The sequence below is a fragment of the Gracilinanus agilis genome, chromosome X (genome assembly GCF_016433145.1).
Source record: "Gracilinanus agilis isolate LMUSP501 chromosome X, AgileGrace, whole genome shotgun sequence".
Classification (NCBI taxonomy): Eukaryota; Metazoa; Chordata; class Mammalia; order Didelphimorphia; family Didelphidae; genus Gracilinanus; species Gracilinanus agilis.
This window is the reverse complement of record NC_058136.1, coordinates 70,587,130-70,609,932: the sequence shown is the minus strand read 5'-3', so window position 1 is coordinate 70,609,932 and position 22,803 is coordinate 70,587,130. Positions and strand designations below refer to the sequence as shown.

The following is a 22,803-nucleotide window of genomic DNA, read 5'->3' as shown; positions in this document are numbered from 1 at the left end:
CTTCCTTCCTTCCTTCCTTCCTTCCTTCCTTCCTTCCTTCCTTCCTTCCTTCCTTCCTTCCTTCCTTCCTTCCTTCCTCCCTCCCCCTCTCTCTCTGTCTCTCTGTCTCTGTCTCTGTCTCTGTCTCTGTCTCTCTCTCTCTCCCCCCCACCCTCTCTCTCTCCCTCTCTCTCTTCTTTCTTTCTTTCAGGTGGAGGGTAGTGATAGGGCTCTCTTTTCTCCCCTGAAAAAAGTGAATAGAAGGGAGTTTAGAAGGAACCATAGACAAATAACACTGCTTTGAAAGTCTCATGTTGAATTAGAAAAGTGATTTTTATATGAAAGAGATTCTTAGGTTCATGTATAATCTTTAACGTATGTGGCAATGCTCATTTTATTTGATGGCTAGGTTCAAAATAGAAAAAGAAACTAGTAAAATAAAATGGTTTTAGATAAGATTTTTAAGGCCCCTTCTAGCTCTAAAAAATAAGATTAAAATGAAGAAAATAATAGTTTGGACAAAAGTAAATTCTCCGGAGAAGAGCCTATGCTTCAGGTAGGTGGAACTTCCAACATTGCTAGATCTATTATTTAATGTTATAAAATATTTTTGATTAGGACACTGGGAACGAGAGCTGCAATCGCAATTGAATTCCTGGTCTAGCCTTTTCTACCAGCTAATCTGTCAATGTCCTGATCTGGAAATGATCATGTTACCCTTAGGGTCCAGGTGATCTTTATAACTGCAGCGAACTTTGTACCCCTCCTTAGTGCTTATCACCACTTAGTTTTAGGTTTTTAACCTTTAAGAAGTTTTTATGAATTTTAAACATGATCACCGAAAAAAGAGGATTTCCACATACATAGCAGAGCACAAAGAGAATTGTATATGAAACTGTGGATCTCAGTTTCATACTTGTTGCTTTTTAAAAAAAAGTATACAATAAATTCGGGCAGCTAGGTGTCTCAGTGAATAGAATGCTGGGCCTGGAGTCAGGAAGACCTGAGTTCAAATGGGGCCTCAGGCACCTTCTAGCTGTGTGACCTTGGGCAAGTCACTTCACCCTGTTTGCCTCAGTTTCCTCATCTGTAAAATGAGCTGGAGAAGGAAATGGCAAACCACTCCAATATCTTTGCCAAGAGTCGGACACAACTGAAAAAAACGACTGAACAACAACAAAATAAATTCAGTATGTTACTTTCTAAACTGCTCTGCTTGTCTGTGCTTTCTTCTATGCTTTCTTCTGGTCTCCGCACTTTTAAATGTTTCCGTGGCACTCTCTTTGTTGTTGTTGTGTTGTTGGCATTACTATCCCCAGCTTCCCCCACCCTCCATCCCTTGAGTGCCTTTCCAATTCAAAACAGGAAAAAAAAACAAAAACCCTTATAACAAATAAGGGTAGCTGAGGGCAGCTACGTAGCTCAGAGATGAGAGGTCCTGGGTGAAAATCTGGCCTCAGACACTTCCTAGCTGCGAGATTCTGGGCAAGTCACTTACCTCCTATGGCCTAACTCTTAACTGTTCTTCTGCCTTGGAACCAATACATAAAGTATTGATTCTAAGACAGAAGGTGACGGTTAAAAAATAAAACAAAACAAAACCCCCAAACAAATAAGGATAGCCAAGTAAGACACAGCCATATAGTGATGATGTCTAGAAATGTCTGTCTTTGCACCATTGCTTTTCTGTCAGGAGATAGGTAACGTGAATCCTAGGCCCTCTAAAGAAATTGTAGATCATCAAACTTCTCTAGTTTTTCACAGTTTTTTAAAAAAATAATGTTGTCTTTGTATAATTGTTTCCCTGATTCCCCATACCACTCTGTCTTGATTTCTTTTTTCCATGCTTCTTTGAAATTATCTAATAATTTCTTATGGTGTAATATATTAATCAGTAAACATTTATTAAGCACCTACTGTGTGCAGGCACTGTGCTAAGCATTGAGGACACAGAAAACAAGCAAAAGGCAATTCTTATCCTCAGGAAGCTTACAATCTAATAGGGGAGACAGCAGGGCAAAAACATACAAAGCAAGTTATATACAGGATAAATAGGAAATAACAGAGACGGCACTGGAATTGAGGGACTGAAAAGGCTTTCTGTGGAAAATGGGATTTTAGCTGGAATTTAAAGGAAGTTGGGGAGAGCATTCCAGGCATGAGGAAATGCTTGGAGCCAAGAGATGGAGTGTCTTGTTCATGAAATGGCAAGGGGACCAGTGTAACTGGATTTGAAGGGTATGTGTCAGAGAGTAAGGTGTAAACAGACTGGTGAGGTAGGAGAGGGCTAGTTTATGAAGGGCATTGTTTTTGATCCTAGAGGCAATAGGGAGCCACTGGAGTTGAATAGGGATAGTGGTGACCTGGTTAGACCTACACTTTAAGAAAAATCCTTTAGTGGACAAATGGAGTATAAACTGGAGCTAGGAGAGATTTGAAGCAGGCAGACCCACCAGAAACTATTATAATAATCTAGCTCTCAGGTGATGAGGACCAGGACTAGGGTGGTGGCTGTGCCAGAGGAAAGGAGGCATAGTCAAGAGATGTTTCAGAGGTGAAATCTATAGGTCCTGGCACCAGCTGATCTGAGGGGTGAGAGAATGAGGAATCCAGGATGAACCCTAGGTTATGAGCTTGAGGGACTGTGGAGACGATGTTGCCCTCTATAGTATTAAAGGGAAGTAGCAGGGGGTGGGGTGGGTGGGGAGAGTTTAGGGGAAAAGATAATTAGCCACATTTTGGACATACTGAATTTAAGATGTCTGCTGGACATTTAATTTGAGATGTCTGAGAGGTAGTTGGAAGATGTTGGAAGATGAAGAGGAGATGGAAGATTAGAGATCAGCAGAGGGCCCAGCTAGTGGCTCAGTGGATAGAGAGCCAGGCCCAGATATGAAAGGTCCTGGGTTCCAATCTGGCCTGAGATACTTCCTAGCTATGTAACCCTGGGCAAGTCGCTTAACCCCATTGTCTAGCCCTTATAGCTCTTGTCTTGGAACCAATACACAGTATTGATTCTAAGACAGAAGGTAAGGGGTTAAAAAAAGAAATAAGCAGAGAGATTGGGCTAGGAAAGGTGGATTTGAGAATCGTTAGCATATAGCTGGTGTTTAAATCCATGGGAGCTGATGAGATCAGCAAGCGATGTAGTATAGAGGAAAACAAAAGAGGGCCTAGGTCAGGACCCTGAAGGACACCTATGGTTAGAGGATCCAATAAAGGAGACAGAAAAGTGATTAGAGAAGTAGGAAGAGAACCAGCAGAGAGGGCTGTCTTGAAAACTTAGAGGAAAGAATATGAAGGCAAAGGTGATCATTGCAGAGAGGTCAAGAAGAATAAGGATTGAGAAAGGGCCATTGAATTTGGCCACTAAAATCATTAGTAACTTGGAGAGAGATGTTTTTGGTGGAATGATTAGAATGTGAAGAGTTAAGAGAAAGTGAAGGTGCCTATCTATTGTAGACACCCTTTCTCAAGGAGTTTAGCCACAAAGGACAGAAGTGATATCGGATGATTAGTTAGGAGGAATGGAAGGATCCAAAGAGGTTTTTTTTTCATGATGGGGGAGACATGGGTGTGCCTGTGGACAATAGGAAATGAGCCAATAGATAGAGAGAGATTGAAAATAAATGACAGAGGAGGCAATCTGTTGGAGGTAGAACAGATAGAGGAGTTGGCCTTAGTCAAGAGTAAGGTCGCTTCATCACATGAGACAGGGATGAAGGAGGTGAAAGTGGCAGAAGGTACCTGAGTGATAGGAGATGAAGAAGAGGGAGCTCATGGTGAATGTCCTCAATTTTATCTGTACAATATGAGGCTGAGAGAATAGGGGGAGGAGGAGCCAGAACTTTGAAAAGGTATGAGAAGGTTTGGAAGAGCCACTGTGGAGAGTGAGAGAGGGAGTTGACAGGAGAGGTAGAATAGCAGTAGTGAGGAGCTCATTTGGGGTCGTATAACATTCATCTGTAATGGATGCAGTGAGAACATGATGTGATGTTTTCCACCTTCATTCAGCAGCATGTGTGTAGGCCCAAAGGCAAGGAATGGTGGGAGTGATCCACTATTGGAGCCTTGGTTGGGCATAATTGGTGATAAGATAAAGGGGTTAGTGTTTCCAGAGAGGAATATGGTGGAGAATTGAATTGGTTCCCCAAGGGCTCAAGATGGGTTGAAGAGGAGAGCAGGGTTAGTGTGAGGGAGATGGCCTGGCAGAGGAATGGAAGAATCCTAAGTGATCCTAAATAAATAAATAAAGGAAGGTGGAGAGAGGTGAAAAGACAATAGATTATACTACCAGGATTTTGATTGGGTGGTAAATATGAACAGCATAAACCTGGAATAATATCCCATTAATTAATGTACCACAATTGGCTGAGTCATTCCCCAGCTGATGGACATCCCTTTAGGCTCTAGTTCTTTGCTTTTCTTTCCCTTCTTTAGGATTGGCAATTTGTTTTACTTGTGACCATTTCCTCCCTGGTTATTTTCCTCCCTCTTTCCCTGTCCTGGCCTGTCTTCTTGTTGAATTTGATACATGTCTACACCATTCTGTGTGTGTGCGTGTGTGTGTATGTGTATATGTGTGTGTCTTTAACCATCTTTTGATTGGTTTAGATAGGAGTGAGGTTCTTCTGATGCTTGTTCCCTCCTCCCCTATGCTCTCCTCTATATCTGTATAGTTTTCTTATACATTCCAATTATGAGAAGTCAAAAGTTCCATCTCCTTCCTTTCTTTACCAGTATATATCTTTTACCCTCCCTTCTTTCCCTTCTATAAATTCCCTAGGCCAGAATCAGTTTACCCTTGGGGGTCCTCAGTTTTTATTAAAAAAAACCCTTATCTTCTCTCTTAGAATCAATACTGAGTATTGGTTCCAAGACAGAAGAGTGGTAAGGGCTAGGCAATGGGGGTAAAGTGACTTGACCAGGGTCACACAGCTGGGAAGTATCTGAGGTCAAATTTGAACCCAGGACCTCCCATCTCTAGGCCGAGCCACCTAGCTATCCCCTCAGTTTTTCTTATTTACTCCAGTACCCTTTGAAAACATTGTGGTTCTAAAGGAACCCTTAGTTCTTCTCTTCCTATTAGAATGTTAACACGAGGTCATCATATAGCCCTTTCCAATAGTCTGAACTCTCGTGTTTACTTTTCATAGTTCCTACTCAGCTCTGATATTTTCATCGGTAATACATGAAAGTCTTCCATTCTGTTAAAGGCCCATTTTTCCTGTAGGATTATGCTCCTTTTTGCAGAGTAAGTTATCCTTGATCACAAGCCTATATTTTTCCCTTTTAGAATATTGTATGCTAAGATCTCCTTGTTTGTAATATAAACAGCCAGGTCTTATATGATCCTGACTATGGTTTCCTGATGCATAAGCACCTTTCTGGATATTTGGCAGTAATCTTTCTTTGATGTGGGAGCTCTGGCTTTTGGCTATGATATTCCTGAGTTTTCGGAGATTATTTTTTCAGGAGGTGACTGGTAGAGTCTAGTTATCTTCATCTGACCTTTTGGTTCTATAAATCTGGGTCATTTTCATTTATGATTTCTTGGAATCGAATCATAGTTTATGGAGACCCCAATGCTTTTTAAATGATCTTTCCTTGACTTGCTTTCCAAATTGGTGGTTTTTGATAAGAGATATATTTGTTGATTTCTGTTTGGTTCATTCCAAATTTTTGTGAGTCTTATATAGTTCATTAAGACTTCCTCTTTTCTGACATTTCTTTTCCTTCCAATTCTTTCCTCTAGAGTTTTAATTTCATTTTTTAAAAATCTTGCTTCATTTTTTCTAGGTATTTCATGTAGTCCTTGTGGAAAGTCCATTTTTTCTTGGCTTATAGCTCTGGAGGTACTCTCCACGTTAGATTTTTGGGTATCTCTGGATGGGTTATAATTTTTTGTAGTTGTCTATGTCTTCTTTGCTTTACTCATCTCTCTAGCTTTAGTTCCTGAACTGGGGCTTTGTGCTAGAACTGGGCTGTGCCTCCTACTGTGCTTCTGGGCAGAGTGGTCAACCCTATTCTACCTTGACCTGGGTCATTTGTATTCCCGTGCTGATCCCCAGGTTTAGGCCTCCTGGATCTTTGAGATTCATAGTGAATCTTTGGGGCCATGTATGACATCTCAGGACAAATCGCTAAAGTCTTTGGAGTTCCTTGGTCCTGGGTGTCCTTGTCATATAGAGCTGGCTGCTGTGACCACTGTTTGTCGCCCTTTCTGGTTGTTTCTAAGGAGCCTTCCGCTTTTGCTACTTCAGGATACAGATCCCTCCCTTGCAGGTTATAAATATCTGGTTAAGCTGGGGAGATTATTGGCTCGTTTGCCCACACTGGCTCTGGCTTTGCTAATGGGACCCTATTTTTTATCGCTGTGGGCTTCTGGCTGACTTTTTGTGCAGTTCTGGGATGAATGAAATCGCTTACTGTTTTTTCTCACTGGATTTCTTGATCATTATTTTTTGAACCCTTACTTTCCATCTTAGAATTAATCCTGTCTGTTGGTTCCAAGGCAGAAAAGCAGTAGGGAGTAGGCAATGGAAGTTAAGTGACTTGCCCAGGGTCAAACAGCTAGGAAGTGTCTGAGGTCAGATTTGAACCCAGGACTTCTTGTTGATGGTTATGTTTAACTTTTAGGTATTTGCTAGAAGAGATGTGGTGAATCTAGGCTTTCCGTTTAGGTAGCCATCTTGGCCAAGAGTCTACCATTTAGTTTTTAGAGACCGAGCCACTTGTCATTGAAAAAAACCAGCTGTTAAATATGGCGACAGTGACCAGCTGTGAAAGACTTATTAGCTCCTGTGATCAAGACAGTGATCCAAGAGACCCATGATGAAAAATGCTCCCCACCTCCAGAGAGAGACTGATGAACTCTGAATGCAGATTGAGGCAGATTTTTTTTCTCTACATTTTTCCACCTCTTTTGTTTGTTTGTTTGTGTGTGTGTGTGCTTTCTTTTGCAACATGGCTAATATATTTGCATGACTTCACATGTATAATTGCTATCATTGCATGCCTTCTCAATGGGTGGGGGACTGGTGGGAGGGATCGAGAATTTGGAACTTAAAAAAAATTTTTTTAAATGCATGCTAAAAATAAATTTAATAATGTCTTAAAAGGAACAAAAACTGAGCGTTAAGAAGGAAATAAGACCCAACAAATTGTGCCAAAGCATGAGTTCAGAGAGCGGTATCGAAACGAAATCTCGTAAACGAACCCAGGGACAAAAGGATTTGCTTCAGCCTATTACTGATGGATTCCGTCCCCAGAGCAGGAGAAACAATTAAGCACCAAGTTATTCTAGTTAAGCCTAAATGTCCAGGCGTGTACAGGAGAGCTGTGAATTTTAATGACCCAGGAAGAAGGCCAAAGAAGGTCAAAGTGGAAATAAGACCCCTATAAACTCAAATGGGTTCTGATAATCAGTTGACAGATATTTATTAATTGTTTACAATATGCCAAACCCTGTGCTAAGCACTGCAGATGTGAAGAGTGGCCAAAACAGTCCTTGCCCTCAAGGAGCTTACATTCTAATCAGGGAGAAAACAGATAAAGAGGTACATCCAAGATATAGAGCAGAGAGAAGATAGCCATAGAGGGAAAGGCCTCCTGTAAATGCCGCTGAAAGACCCAAGTGGCTAGTACCGTACCTTATGTTATAGGAGATGCTCAAGAAATGTTTTGTGAATGAATAATGTTTCTCCCTGTCCGCCATGATTACCAGAGAGATGAAGAATTTTTTTTTAATAGATAAGTTTCTGCCTTTCATACTCTTAGATCTAATACCTTCAGCAGCATCTCAAAACTCTTCCGAAAATCCGATGAAGAAGGGAGATGTGAAATAGGATTTGTTCTTTTCATGATAAAGTTTTTTTCTCCCCAGGAGTGCAAATGTATAGAAACTGAAAAGGCTCTATTGAAAGATGAGGTCAAACAATATAAGATGAAAGAATTACGGCAGTTGCAGGACACTGCAGAGTTGAAAGAAGAAAATCTCTCTTTACAGAAGCAAGTTTCCTGTTTGAAGGAGACCCAGGTAAGTGGGTCCCTGATTCCATCTGCCAGAGTTACTGGAAGCTCCAAAGAAATTCGGTCATCTCCCTACTACTCCTTGAGACCCTGACAGACCGAAAGAGAAAATATTTGTTAAGTGCTTCCTAGATACCAAGCACCAGAGACATGAATACAGGAAAAGGAGACAGTCCTTACTGTCAAGGAGCTTACATTCTAATTGGAGATGAAAAAACAAAAGGGGAAGTAGAAGGGAAATGAAGAGGGGATAAAGTCAGAGGCAGTAGAGCATTCCACAGAGGGAGTCGAACCTGGAGTAAAATGAGCATGGCTGGGTCCCTCGGGTAATGGGCACCTTAGCCAGGGACTCACCATTGGAGACATCAGTGACTAGTCATGTCACTAGGGAAGAGTTGGAGCTAGGCATTTTGGGGGATTTTGGTCTTCCCCAAACACTTAGAGACACCGATGAAAAACCTGACCCACTAGCAAAAAAAGAAATCCCTTCTTGCCAATGGAAGATGGTATTGGAAGAGGAACCTTCATTGTTGCCTCCTGTTTGTCTGCCCCAGACACCTCTTCCCCTTGAAAGAGGGCTGTGCTGTAGAGCATCCTTCTGACTTGAAGTCTTACTTAGAATTGTTGAGAAAGGATTTGGACTGTGAGATCTTTGAAAGTAGAGGCACCCAGCCTATTGCTAGTGAGGTGCTCCCGAAGCCTAGAGATCACTGGGCCAAGGTGAGCTCCCTGGATAAGAGGCGTGCTGGTAGTTTCTGGTCATTTCCTTGGTCAAGAAACTTTTGAGCCCCGAGGATGGAACTGGGGTAGTAGCTTCCCCAGGAAACTTTTAGGTCGGTATTGCTTCTTGATCAGTTAGTGAGTGAATTGTCCTTTTTTAAAAAATCCGTCTGGCTCTGAAATAGTTCATTTAGTTTTTAAAAGGAAATGCCCAGTGGTTTTTTTGGGGGGGAGGGAGGGGGCATTTAAAATGATTGTTCGTTCACCCGAGAACTCCCCAGGTTTTGTGCGTGATGGACTTTTTCTAACCCTTAACCTCCCAACTTACAATCAATAGTACGTGTTGGTTCTAAGGCAGAAAAGCTGAAAGGACTAGGCAATTGGGGCAAGGTGACTTGCCCAGGGTCATACATCTAGGAAAGCGACTGAGGTCACATTTGAACCAGGATTTTCCATCACAAGGCCAGGCTCTCTATTCACTGAAGCCACCTAGCTGCCCCCTGGTATGATAGTTTTCTGTTTTGTTTTGTGAGTTCTTTTGGAACTGGGGTGTCGAGGCAGGTCACATTGACACACTCATAGAGCCAGTGATCTCTTCAATCCTCAATTAAAAACAATTTTTATTACAATTGTATTGATACCTATCTTCATATCAGCAATTTCAGACAGTCTCCTCTTCTCTATGCCCTCCCCCTCCCCCAATATGGCCAACGAGGCATGATTATTTTATTAAGTGTCACCCAAGATACCTGAATTCTTATTAAAATCTTTTCCCGCTTTACTCGAATTCAGTGCTCGTTATGGGCAGGGCATGTTCGCAATTCTACCAACGGTGTATTAGTGTGGCAACAATTGCAATTTTCCTTTTTGTCATCTTTGGCAGTCTAAAGAGTACAAGATGGAGCCTTGGGGCTGTTTTACTTCACATTTCTATAGTTGTTTTTTTTTTTAAAGTAATTTGGAGCATTCTCTCACACACGTTTCTTAGATTTCTTCCTTTGAGAACTACCCGTTCCTCTCCATTGGCTCTTCTCTATTGGAGAACGGCTCTGAACAAGGCAGTTTCTAGACTGAGGAGCAATGTAAATCCATCCCGGGAGAGCCGCCTAGGATACAGAGCAGGTCTCAACAGAGACATCTTACTTTTGTTTTAGGTAGAGTATGAAGGCCTAAGGCGAGAAGTTCAGAGGAGAGATGAAGAAATCGAGCTTAGAAACAGTCGTTTGGCTGAAGTCACTCGACAAAAGGAGATCTCTGACCATCATCTAGAAGAGGCCCTGGAAACTCTCCAGAGTGAGCGCGAACAAAAAAACGAGCTGCGCAGAGTGCTGTCAGGGTACATCAATACCTACGACTCCTTAGGGACCCTGCCAACAAATTTTGAAGACCTGAATCAGTGTAATGATGATGACCTGGGCATTGGCTACAACAACCAAGTCTTCAGGAACCGCAGAGAAAACATGATGTCCATGACCCAAAATAGCAACAGCTCTAGGCCCCAGCCTGGGTTAGTGTGTGATCTTTTGAGTGAGCTCAGTTTATCAGAGATTCAGAAACTGAACCAGCAGCTTCTCCAGGTAGGAGGTCTCTTTTCTGTGTGTTTGTCAGCTAGACAGCATGAGGATCTAAGCTGGATACTTTTCTTTCAAATGGGCCTCTCAGAAGAGGGGTCGGACTAAATTGTCTCCGAGGTCTCCTTCAGCGTAGATCTGTGATCCAGTAAGAAGGAATCTAGTTAGGACCCATAAGAGGTCCTTCCTAGTTTTTAGATCTTGAATCCTGTGAGCCTGTCCTTTTAAGGAAACAGGATGTTTTGAAGGATGTTAAGGAAACATCCCTTGTCTGTTGCTGGTCGAATTTGACTTGACCTGGCTCTCATGTCTTAAGAGCCTCTGAAAAGCACTTTCTCGGGAAATGGTGTTCTTACAATCCCATGATGGGAAAGGCTTTTTGCTAATGAAAACGGGACCATAATGTGCCTTTGCTTCTAACTCACTGTGTTGTCTCAACTGCTGACCCCTCATTTAACAGCGAGTGACTCAGCTTTGTTCAACACATTTTGCCTATTTCTCTTCTTTTTAAGATGATTATTTTTTAAAAAACGATATTTGCCCGTGGAAAGTTACTTTCCTACTCTAAATCATTTCCACTTTTGTGGCCGAAAAATGTTCTTCTGAAGCACAGATAATGACTCTCTACTAAGCCCTTCTTGGAGCTGGAGTCCTTCGATGGAGGCCGGAGGTGGGATTCTAGTGCCAACCAGAGAAGGCCCATTTGGACAGGCTTTGCCTGTTAGTACTGAGGAACCAAGGTCAATGTGACTCAGTTCCATGCTAGTTACACAATTGTTCTTAACCACATGTTTCCTCTGCTGTAGCAGGATATCATACTGAGACTTCGAAGTCAATAAACAGTAAGTATAAATCTGCCGTGTACTAGACATTGGGGATCAGAGCCAAAGAGGAAGCAGCCGCCCTGCCTTCAAGGACTTCTCTTCCACAAGAAGGATGCCATGTGTGGGCAGCTAAGCCAATCTAGTATATGGCCAAAGGAAGTCCAGAGCAATTCGGGGAGAGGGTGGCGTGGGGCAGGCCTGGCCACCAGGAAAGCTGCTTCTTCAAAGGGAGCCCTGCAGTGGCTCCAAGAGGAGGCAGCTTTTGGAAGGTGGGGACAGAGAACATTTTAAGCCTGGGAGAAACCCCTTCCTGGCACAAAAACAACTCAAAAGAGAGGCGAGAGATATAGCATGATGGTTGGAAGAAGAGCAAGTGGGAGTTATAGAGGCAGTGAGGGGAAGTGATATGCAATCATCCTGGAACGGGAGACTAGAGCCAGACTGTGACTAGGAGTTTGTCTTTCATCCTTTTGGCGCCAGAGAGTCACTGGAGTTTTTTTTCAGGAGGGGAGTGACATGGTAAGACCTGTGCGTAACATCACCTCAACAGCTAGATGGAGGAGGGCCTGGACAAGGGAGAAACCGGATAGATAGATGGCATAAACATTTCCTAAGCATTTGCTATGTGCAAGGCACTGGGCTAAGCATTTGGGGATCTAAATATAAGCAAGCCACTGCCCTTGCCTTCAAGGAAATTCCCTGTAATGGGGGAAGACGCCACATAAATGGGGTTTGGTAAGGGTTGGGGAAGTGGGATGGAGGCCCGATTCCTAGGAAGGTAAGGCAACACAACTCACCTACCAGAGCCAGGGGACTCAGGCGGGATGCTTAGTTCTGGATCCAGGGAGACCAGCGCAGGGAAAGATCAATGAGAAGGCTATCCTGGTAATATGGGCAGGAGATGACGAGAGCCTGCTTAGACCTGGGGGCTCGTGGAGGCAGTAGAGGGAAGGGAGTAAATGACTCCCAGACACAACTGGCTACAGCCAGTAGTAGTACAGCCAGCCAGGAAAGCACTGGCAGATACCGTAAGTCAGGCGGGTCAGAGGTCAAGACACCAGAGTGGTCTGATTGAGTAGGGAGGCACAAGAAACTTTTATTCATCCTTATTTTTTGAAGCGGACCAATGGCATCACAGGGTAATGCCTTGACTTGTGCACTAATTGGATTTGAGGGAGGCAGGGTCCTACAGAGTCGTCGGCCTCGCCCTCTCTTCCAGAGTCATCCAAATCCAGTGGCAAGACCAAAGTCGGCATGACTGGTGTTGGCCCAGGATGCAGTGGATGGCCTTGGCTTCTTCCATGTCTGACTCAGCTCTAAGCACTCCACGATTCCTGTTTCAGCTGCCTTCATGGCGGCTGGAACAAATTGTTCTTAGCCACCCATTCCATCAGGGGAAGTCCCTACGTACTTGGACTAGACCTGCCCTTAATTCACTGACAGGTCTGTGTGACTATATGTGAGGACCCTCAACCTGGTTTAGCCTGCCTGGCGAGATGGCCTCCTGGGATGTGGCCGCTGTGCATGCCACAGCTTCTTGGAGTCACAGTTAAGAGCTGGGTGGCAGGTGGGTACCAAGGATGGATGAGCAGCCCTGGGAAGGGCTCAGCAGACCCTCCCGCCAGAGGCGTTAGTTCTCCCTGAACACCCTCACACCCACCATATGTCTCGTCAGACAAAGGCCAAGTTGTGATGGTTCGGGGTGCTGGAATAGACCAGTTAGAATACTGTAGAGATGAGGATCACGATGGGCCCATTGATGAGTCAGGGCGATGAGTGGTTCTGAATTCAAGCACGGGCTCCTAGGAACAGGCACTCAGAATGGAACCAGAGCCGAGGATCCAACCGAGGGCTTAGGAGCTGGTTTCTGGTTAACAGAATTCTATACATGTGGCAAATCCTTGGTTCTCGTAGCAGTTAAAGTCTCAGACACTTTACTTTAGTCTTGGACTACCCGGTAGGAGCCGATCCCATTTACAGGTAGACATCATGCGTTATGAAGAACAAAGAAAGAGGAAAAACAGGAAGTCAAGGTAATGGGGAAATCTGACACCGTCCTCTGTTGGCAGGGGACTTTGAAAAATTCAATGGGCCCCAGTACACAGTGCCTCTTGTTGAGCTCCCATTGGCCAGTCTTAGGAATCTGTTTAGAAACTTGCTCCAACAGGGCTCCCCTGCTCAAAGATCCATCTCCTGAGAACTCTTCCCAGATGGAAGTTTGACATAGCACCACCCGCATGGCTTACTGCTGGCTGGTCCCGATTCTCTCTTAAGAGGGAATACTTCTGTCACTGAAACCGTTAGACGTTTCGGAGTTTCTTATTTCTCTCATTTCCTCCTTCCAGATTTGGAAAAAAGCCGATTGCCATTTTTCTTGATCTCCCTTGCCGTGTACTAATAAACGCTTGAGTGTTTAAAATGTTTCTATTGTTTGGCAACAGATCCACTTTCAGAATGGAATAAGCTGCCCGTGTTTTTGTTCTTATTTTCTTTTTTAGCCACGGAAGAGCAGCATAGTCTCTCAGAGTCAAGGAATTCATTTCCATCTGTTATTAAGTGATGCCAAGTATGCTGCAAGAACATTTTCTGTTAAAGCACTGGCTTCTTTTCCTTCAATGTTACGTAGGAAAAATTCTTTGTCTCTGGCCTGGCTTTCATAGCTGGTGTCGTTGGCACTCTTGGCATCTGTTGGCACCCTCAGAAAGTCATATGTACCAAGGATATGCATGTATTAGGGAAGAGACTCCTGCCTCTTACCTGATGTTCTGGGAAGATTAGCCAAGGGCCCATGGGAGAGATTTTTGCTCTTAATGCATTTACTAGTATAAATATGAGAGGGGGTAGCTCAGTGGCTCAGGGGATAGAGAGCTAGGCCTGGAGACAGGAGGCCCTGGGTTCAAATCTGGTCTCACACACCTCCTAGCTGTGTGACCCTGAGCAAGTCACTTAGCCCCAATTGCCTAGCCCTTTCTGCTCTTCTGCTTTGGAACGCAGTATCGAATCTAAGACAGAAGGTAAATGTTTTAAACGAAAAGAGTGCAAATCAGGGCCAGTCATCTAAAATGACTGAAGCATAGAGTGTTTGGAGGAAAGTTCCAACAGAGCAGGCCAGAGAACTAGGGCGACATCAGACTGTAGAGGACCTCGAAGAGTGCCAGCTAGAAGAGGAGACTTTTTATTTGCTTTTCCCTCTCTAATCCATTCTCCCTGAAGCTGCTGAGATGGTGTTCTTAAGTCACAGACAGTTCTGACCATATTACTCCCCTGATCCAGGACCTACAGGGGTCTCATCGCCTTGAGAATAAATGACAAACTCTATAGGTTGGCATTTAAGGCTCTCCTCATGTCCTCAAGGTGCCAATCTGCCCTCATCTCGCAATCTTCCCCTTCCAGTTATTTCTTTTCCAGCTCGACTGAACCAACGGGGGTTCCTGCATTCAAGACTTAAGAGGCCTCTGTTCTGGGAAGCTTTACTTGATTTGCCCCAGTGGTCAATGTCTTCTTTTTAAAGCTTCCTAGATCAGTTTGTTAGAAGTGACCCTGGGTCCCGTTACCACGTATGGGTACTTAATTATCAGGCTGTGTGTTGCAGCCCCTCGGAAGGGTGCAAAGTCTGGGAGGTTAGGGCCTCTTTTCATGTTCCTCTTCATACCCACAGTGCCTCGGAAGATCTTCTTCTCGTTTTTGTTTGGGCTTACTGACTTTTTCTTTTGAACAAAGGAAAAACACGACTGGATGGATTCCTGTACATCATTTGGCCTGCGGAGCAGAGGAGAGAGGGGGGAGTAGGCTAGAGTTATAGTCTGGGTAGCTGACAAGGAGGCCCCATATCGTTAGCAAGATGACTGCAGGAATGGAGAGCATAGTAGACCCATGCAGGAGATATTTGGAGGTGGAATCAGCAGGACCTGGTACAAACTGACTGGTTAGGAAAAGTCAAAAATTGACCCCGAGATTACAACCTGGGAATTACAAACCGTGCGTGAATGGTGCCACCACCAAGAGAAATTAGGAAGTTAGGAAGAGGGGGGAGTCTTTGGTTTTTTCCCAAGGAATCACAGAATTCCAGAATTCAAAAGGGCCCCCCCCCAATCTGATTGGTCCAACCGGCAACCCCCAAAGAATCCCCCTGCAGCATGCCCAACAAGTGGTCTTTCACCCTTTGCTTAAAGACCTCCAAGGAGGATCTCAGTCACTTCTCAGTTAGGGACGACTCCCTTCAGCTTTTCCCTGACTTTGAGCCCCTTGAAGACTTCCGCCTATTGAGCAGAGCAAGTCTGATCCCTTTTCTATATACCACAGCTCTTCAGATGCCCGAGGATGGCCATTTTGCCCTATTTCACCCCAAAGTCTTTTCTCCTTCAGGCTAAAGTTCCTTCAGACATTCCCCCTGTAGCATGAGCACGAGGTCCTTCACTCCCTGGTTGCCTTCTGGATGCTTATGACTAGCTTCTTTCCACCAGGGTAGAGACACCGTGAAAGTTTTGTCCCCTCCCGCTGGACTCGAGTCTCAATCTCGAGTCAGACAGAGTCCCGTTCCCTTCTTCACCTCTCCTCGAGGCCCTTTTTTTTTCTAAACATACGATGAAAATCAACGTTAGAGTCTCAGAGGGTGGGGTAGCTGGCCCCTCTGATCCCTTCGGTCTCTTATCCACGTAGGAATATGCTCTCCAGTGTGTCTAACCAGTGATCATTCAGTTCAAGGCCCAGATTGGAAGAAACCTTAATTCTAGTACACTCTAATTCCTCGCTTTGTACCTACAGGTCGATCATGAAAAGACATCACTAATAAGTAGTATAAAAGAGTTGCAGACACAGCTGGATAGTACGAAGGATGCGCTGTCCAAACAGCAAGCTCAAAATAACTACCTTCTTGAGCAGATACAGGCTTTAAACAAAAGGTATGGTAGTAATGAACTGAGTTTGCTCTTTGGCAAAGACGGAGAGAAGAGCGATGCCTCCGGCGTGGAGCACAGATGTGCCGCTTCCAACTGTTCACAAGTTGCCAGGCTGAAGAACGAACTTCAGGAGCTGAATCAGAAATATCAGGACTTTGAAGCCAAGTATAAGCAGGATACAGAGGCCTGGCAGGAAGAGTCTCAGAACCTAACGGAGAAGATAAGATTCTGGGCCAAATCAGGTAAGCAGAAGCAAGAAATCATTACGAATCTCGAGAACGAGCTTCAGGCTTCCAGGAAACGGTCATCGGAATTTCAGAGCAAGCTGAGCCTGGCCCAGGAGGAGCTGCAGGTGATCACCGAAGACCTAGCCAACATGTATCGCCGAGTCTGTGTCTGCAACAACCTGTTGCCTGATCGTGGGCTACTGGATGGCTTTAAAGATGGCCAAGGGGCTCCTGTGCATACATGCAAGAGGCACGCTAACGATGTCACGACCAGCTTGAGGAGGTGCCGAAGCCAGTCCAATGATCTCTTTGTGAAGGTCTTGTTCAGCCCTGAGACGAGCACCGTGAAGAGCGGCAGCAGCAACCAATCCGTCAGTGATTCTCCTTGCGAGTCCGATGGAGAAGAGTACGACAAGGAGCCCGAGAGCCTTTCCAACCAGATTTCCATCATCGGAAGCCAAGTGAAGCAACTCCAGACGGCCCTGGCGATATCACTGCGCAACAAGTCCCTAGAAGCCATGTCAACCGAGTTGAAGGATAAAAACGCCCTCGTTGACGAAATAATGAAATTGAAGTCTTTGTTGAACACCCAAAGAGAGCAAATAGCAACGCTGAGGACTGTCTTGAAGGCCAACAAGCAGGTAAACTATTGTATGAATTCTTTCCTTTTAGATGGCAAGTGATAGATAATCCCGGACACTTTGGATACCACACAGACAACACATCCCATTTGGCATGAAGAGCACAGGCAGAAAGAGACAATCTATGAATTTAAGGACTCAAAGATGACTTTTTGGTCAGGTTGGGAAAACTAGGCAACTGGATGTACAGCATCCATCCAAAAGATGATGGTTTTTCTTTTCCTTTTTAAAAGTTAAAAGAATTCATCGTTAACTTGGAAAGCTAGAAGGAATGCTTTACTTATTCCAATTTCTACTGCCTTAACGTGTTGTTCCTCCAACAAAGCCAACAGATACCCTTCAGTGCCTGTGTGCAAGTTATTACTTGTCATACTCAAGGCCCGTAGTGATGAGAATTTAGCTAACTTGTGGACTAGCCTCCGAGGTAGGTTAATCTTATAGTCTGGGTTAACATTAGTGACTAGTGCATTAACAGTAAGTAACTACCATCATGTAAAGTATATGGAGAAGTCGCTTCACTCAGTTGGCCAAGCATCGATATTGCTTAAGCGTTCGCTACGGTGCCAGGTGCTGTGCTAAGCTCTAGGGGTACAAAGAAAAGCCGCCATCTGGTCCTTGCCCTCCAGGTACCCACATACTAATGGAGGAACCAACATACAAACAACTTAGCACATACAAGATAGACAGAGGGCAGATTGGAAGTCGTAGGAGAGGGAATGTCCTAGCACCGAGTCGGGCGGAGGCGGGGGTGGGGAATTGAACCTCATCCAACCGATAGGGCTTGGCCCATTCTCCATTGTAACTTGCCGGTCGACTCGCGCTCTTTCCTTCCTCTCCTAGGCTGCCGAAGGTGCCCTTTCCAATATGAAGCGCAAATATGAGGATGAGAAGTCTGTTGTGTCAGAAACAATGAGTAAATTGAGGCACGAATTAAAAGTTCTGAAGGAAGACGCTGCTACTTTTTCCTCCCTCCGGGCAGTGTTTGCCAGCAGGTAATTTTGCTTCTGCTGCACGACAACATGCAGAGAACGGTAGATGACGAAGAAGAAGTTTCGAGTCTGTGCATAGGAGTGTACACCATCGGCATATTTTATCCTCGAATCCCACAAATATACCCCGTAAACACCTCGTAGAAGAAAAAGAAAAAAATTCACCACCTTCTCTGGTGTGAAGGGAGGGCCAAAAAAGTTTACACAGATCTCCCAGACTCTGGGGGCATGTCTACTCAGCCAAGAGAAATGATCGCTACCTCTATGGAATCTCATTAAACTAGACAGTAGATACGGATCGGATCATTAATTCAGAATGGGCAGAGGTCTACTCAGATAGGGCAGGGGTCAAATGATTTCTCCCACGTAGGAGCTTTCTTAGAACCCAGATTGTGTCCGACTGGATTTCCTGATATTTTCAGGCAGATCGATATAGCAAGGAGCAGTGGGCTGAGGATTCGCCAGATTGGCACCCTGGCTCATGCTCGCTAGATGAGAGATCTTAGCTGAGTCACATTCCCTTCGTGAGGCTTGTTTCCTTTGAAAGATGGAGGCAACAGTTGTCGATGAGCTAACTCGGCGGGGGGGTGGGGTGGTTGTGAGAAAAGAATTTTGTAAATTTTAAAACATCATGGAGATAGGAGCTATTATTTATTCCTTTATTGACTGGGAAGTTTGCCTTAAGATGGGAGTCGCCAGCATTTTTGATGGAGGGATTGATCCCCCCCCCCCTTCTCTGAATCGAGAAAAACTACATGGAGGGGATGGCAGGGGCCATTGTTACCAGGAAAAAAAACTGGGTTCTTTACGAGGAAAGTTTCCTTGTAGCAAGGAAACAACACGGTAGCTGCCGATCCCATGGGTGGCCCAGTTGGCCCTTGAAGATAAATGGGTTGACTGTGTGACCGCCTGCTTGGAGACCCATGCCTGAAGGGAGACTCAGATGTTTAGGTGAAGCGATCTGTGGGAGATGCTGAGTTGCTTCCCCTCTCCTGCCCCCCCCCCCTTGTTTTCCAGATGCGATGAGTACGTTTTACAGCTTGGCGAAATACAGCAACAGCTTGCTGCTGCGGAGGAGGAAAAGAAGACCTTAAAATCTTTGCTGAGCCTGGCTATTCAGCAGAAACGGGCTCTGACCCAGCGTTTGGAGGCACTGCAGGCTCAGTCCACTCTGCCACTGAACAGCCGGGCAAAGGTTCTTCCTGACTCCAAGGGGAGACCATTCAAAAGCAACTGGGTAAGACAGACACGTTTGCTCAAGTCCAGGGTGAGGAGGGAGGAGGGAGAAAGCTTCCGCACAGCAAAACAGCAGTTTTCATTCATCCCCGTACCTCTAAGGGGCTCCTCTCAGGGAGATTCTGCTCCTAAATGTGTTTTCAGTCCTCGGCCCAACAGCCATTAAGCCAGTGGTGTGTTCCCACCCCCAGCTCCAGTTTTTTAATCATCTCCCTTAGCCAAGTAATATGGGTGGTACAGGGACTAGCGTGCTGGGCCTAGAGTCAGGAGGACTCCTTTTCTTTCCCGAGTTCAAATCTGCCCTGAGGTGCTTCCTAGCTGTGGGACCCCGGGCCAGCCACTTCACCCTGTTTGCCTCAGTTTCCCCATCTGGAAAATGAGCCAGAGAAGAAAATGGCCAACCGCTCCAGGATCTCTCCCAAGAAAACCCCAAATGGTTTTGGTTTTATATGAGTATTGTCTTACAGCAGTGACCAATATGGAAGTCTCTTTTGTCTGATAATACGCATATAACCCGGATCAAATGGCGTCCCATTTCTGGGAGCGGGAGGTGGGGGGGGTGGGGTGGGGGGAGACAGTTTGGTCCGTATCATTTCAGAAAACGTATGTCGGAAATTGTCATGGCGTGCAAATGGGAAAAGAAAAGATTTCTGAAAAATAGAGACAAAATAAAAAAGACACAGCTCTGGCCTCAAAAAAAAAAAAAAAAAAGAAAAAAAGAAAAGAAAGCCTTAGATGGGGTCAGGAAGAGCAACTGAACAGCAAGCCAAACAGCTGGCTTTGCAGGAGCTTCTTAATTTGCTGAATCTTGTCATCTGGCTGGGAATCATTCTTTTTTTTTTTTTTTTTTTTTATCGTGACATAACTTTGCCACCTCCAGAGTGGCTGTCCCGACACGTCTCTCCACTAACCCTAGAACAGTGAGAATCTTATATCCCAAGCTATTTAGTTCAGCTACTCAGTCACAGGGGCTTGCCTCATTCTAATCGCCGGCTTTCCATTTTTGCTTTCCCTTCCAACCTCCACCAGCGATAAACGAATGGCGTCAAGGACGAAAGGCCCTCTTTTCCAGCGGAGGGGCAGCAACAGTGTTGACAAACGACCGATCTGCACGAGACTGGTATTAACACTGAGATCATCCCGCTCATCAGCTTCAAATGATTGTCCAAAAGTGTTTGATGTTTTTTGGGAAAATATTTAATGTGTTATTTCAGTTGTAGCCCAAATATCTCGAATTGCTTTGAAAACGCAGGCCGTGGAAGAATAGAGCTCGACGCCGTGGCATCGGCGTCCAGAATGCCTTCTGTCGGGCGATATCGCTCGGCGGGCCTGCTGTTATGGTTTCGAGTAGTATTTGTCCTTGTGACCCCTTTGTGAAGAGCACCCTATTCCCCGTTCCCGTGTTCATGTGCAAGCCCCGTCTCTTTAGGAAATGTTAAATACCAAATCTCGGTGTGTTCCTCCTCCACTCTGACTCTGACTCATCACCGTTGGCTTTCAAGTCCATTTCAAGCAAGATATAAAACCGTGCATGTCTTTATGTTTACAGCTTAGTTTCCGTATAATTGGACATACACTTGGTGCTATCTGTACGGTGTTAGAAATCGTCTGCAAAAGTAGTTTCTATCAGTGTACCAGTGTACTGTGTACTGTTTAAAACTTTAAGAAATGTATTCGTGCAAAACCTAAACGGAATGGATCATTCTAGGGGTATTCAGGCGAAGAGCTTTGGCGTCTAAGGTCCCGGAATAAGGGGCGAGTATTGGGGATGCTTGGGAATGCTGGGAACTGGCTTAGATTCTTGGGCACAGGGAATTTTTTTGGAAAAGGGAGGTTCCAAATGCATGACTCTTTCTAGATGAAAGTCACTTGAAGCCCAAAATGGGTGGATTCTTAAATCAAGGACTAGTCAAGTCACCTTGGTAAGGGGCTGCTTGATGCAGACTCAGAATTGTATAGTTTTTGTGGAAAGGTCTCTGGATTCTTTTTTTCCTCCTCCAATCCAGTCCCTTTAAGGTTGGGAATTAGACACCCGGCATTCTTAATGGGATTCGATAGGCTCCGCTTGCCTTGTTTCTTGGAGGAAGAAAAAGATTAAATGATGGGCCGCTGAATTCTCGCAGAAGATATTATTTTGGTAACCCTCTTTTGAAGCATCTTTAATAAGAGGAAGCCTCTTCAAGTCCCTTGCTTTCCCTTCTTATAGAGCATGCTGGGCACCTCAAGAGAGTCGGGGACTTGAGGGGTGGGTGGTGCTGTTTAACCACACATCCCCAAATGCTTAGTATTAGTTGAGAGCCTTTAAGTATTTTCAGTATCATAATGTGTTCTTGCCAGACTGGCAGCTGGCTGAAATGGATTGTAGAAGGGGAACAGAAAGCTCTCTCTAACTAGAGCAGCCTGGCAAGAGAAAAGAGAATAGTCTAAGTGGAATGAAAGTATATTTACATATATTTTTAATGGAAATATTTAAATATCTATCGTACTCTGCGTATGAAGTAACCCTCTCGAAATCTCCCCCTCAACATAATAATGCATGTCAAAGAGTCTTTTGTGCAAAGAATGGAAATCATAAATAAATCGTGTTAGTTGTCTGCATTGCCGCTTTTCTGCGTTTTTATTTTATTGCATTGTAGGTCGGCACCTCTTGACAGTGAGCCTCATTTTCGGGTAACTAATATTAGGACCAAAGGGGGTCCCGAAAGGGCAGCTGGGAGGGCAGTGGATAGAGTGCCAGGAGGACCGGAGTTCAAATTCAGTTTCAGACACCCCCTAGCTAGAGAAGGAAATGACAAACTGTGCGACTCTGGGCAAGTCGCTTCACCCCGTTTGCCTCAGTTTCCTCATCTGGAGAATGAGCTGGAGAAGGAAATGGCCAACCGCTCCAGTATCTCTGCCTAGAAAACCCCAAATGGGCTCATGAAGAGTAGGACACGAGTGAAAAAAACAACTGAACAGCAGGGGCCCAATATTGGGTATACCCGACCCAGCTTCACCCCGAAACTCGAGTGGCCTTTTGGGTTGCAGCGAATGTTGATTTTAGCTCATTTATGCAGAGACTCTTCAGCCTAGACGATTGAAACCAGATGCCTTCATTTCCCCCCACTTACTACATAATAGATGGGTACCATCCATTGGGGTCTCCAGCTTGCTTCGTTGTTTTCTGAATTTGTTTTACAGAAGAATGGCTCTTGCTAACTAGTTTTCCTATCCTGTGACTGCGGGGCCTTTGGGCCACCAAGCAGAGCCTTCCCTAGAAGATAATGTCTGTAGTTGTAGGTGCTCCGGCATCCATAGCTGGTGTGTTACGGAGAGAATTCGGGATGTTGCTTCCCAGGATCACCTCCAAACACCCAAACTCCCACCTTTCAGAGCAGGGGTCGGCAACATATGGCTCTCGAGCCATATCTGGCTCTTTTGAGGGCCGGATATGGCTCTTTCTGCAGGAGCCATAAAGTCCATTTTTTTTCAGGCGCTGTTACAGGAGCGGCACTGTGAGCACTGTACAGCTCTCATGAAATGACATTTTAAAAAAGGTGGCGTTTAGAATGAGAATGATGAGACATCCTACCAAACTATGTGGGATGCAGCCAAGGCAGTACTCAGGGGGAAATTTATATCCTTGAGTGCATATATTAACAAATTAAGGAGGGCAGAGATTAATGAATTGGGCATGCAACTCAAAAA

At 44.8% G+C, this 22,803-nt stretch overlaps 1 protein-coding gene across 1 annotated transcript in view; it reads left to right on the top strand.

Moving 5' to 3' along the window:
* LOC123253334 (protein bicaudal D homolog 2-like) overlaps positions 1–21,708 on the top strand; it is a 37,172-nt gene extending 15,464 nt beyond the window's left edge. Inside the window, exons 4-9 of the mRNA XM_044682522.1 lie at positions 7,865–8,017; positions 9,885–10,307; positions 15,890–16,891; positions 17,732–17,883; positions 18,898–19,117; positions 20,146–21,708. Coding sequence (XP_044538457.1) covers positions 7,865–8,017; positions 9,885–10,307; positions 15,890–16,891; positions 17,732–17,883; positions 18,898–19,117; positions 20,146–20,151 — 1,956 coding nt within the window. The 3' untranslated portion in view covers positions 20,152–21,708. The remainder of the gene's footprint in view (positions 1–7,864; positions 8,018–9,884; positions 10,308–15,889; positions 16,892–17,731; positions 17,884–18,897; positions 19,118–20,145) is intronic.
* The last annotated feature ends 1,095 nt before the right edge of the window (positions 21,709–22,803 follow it).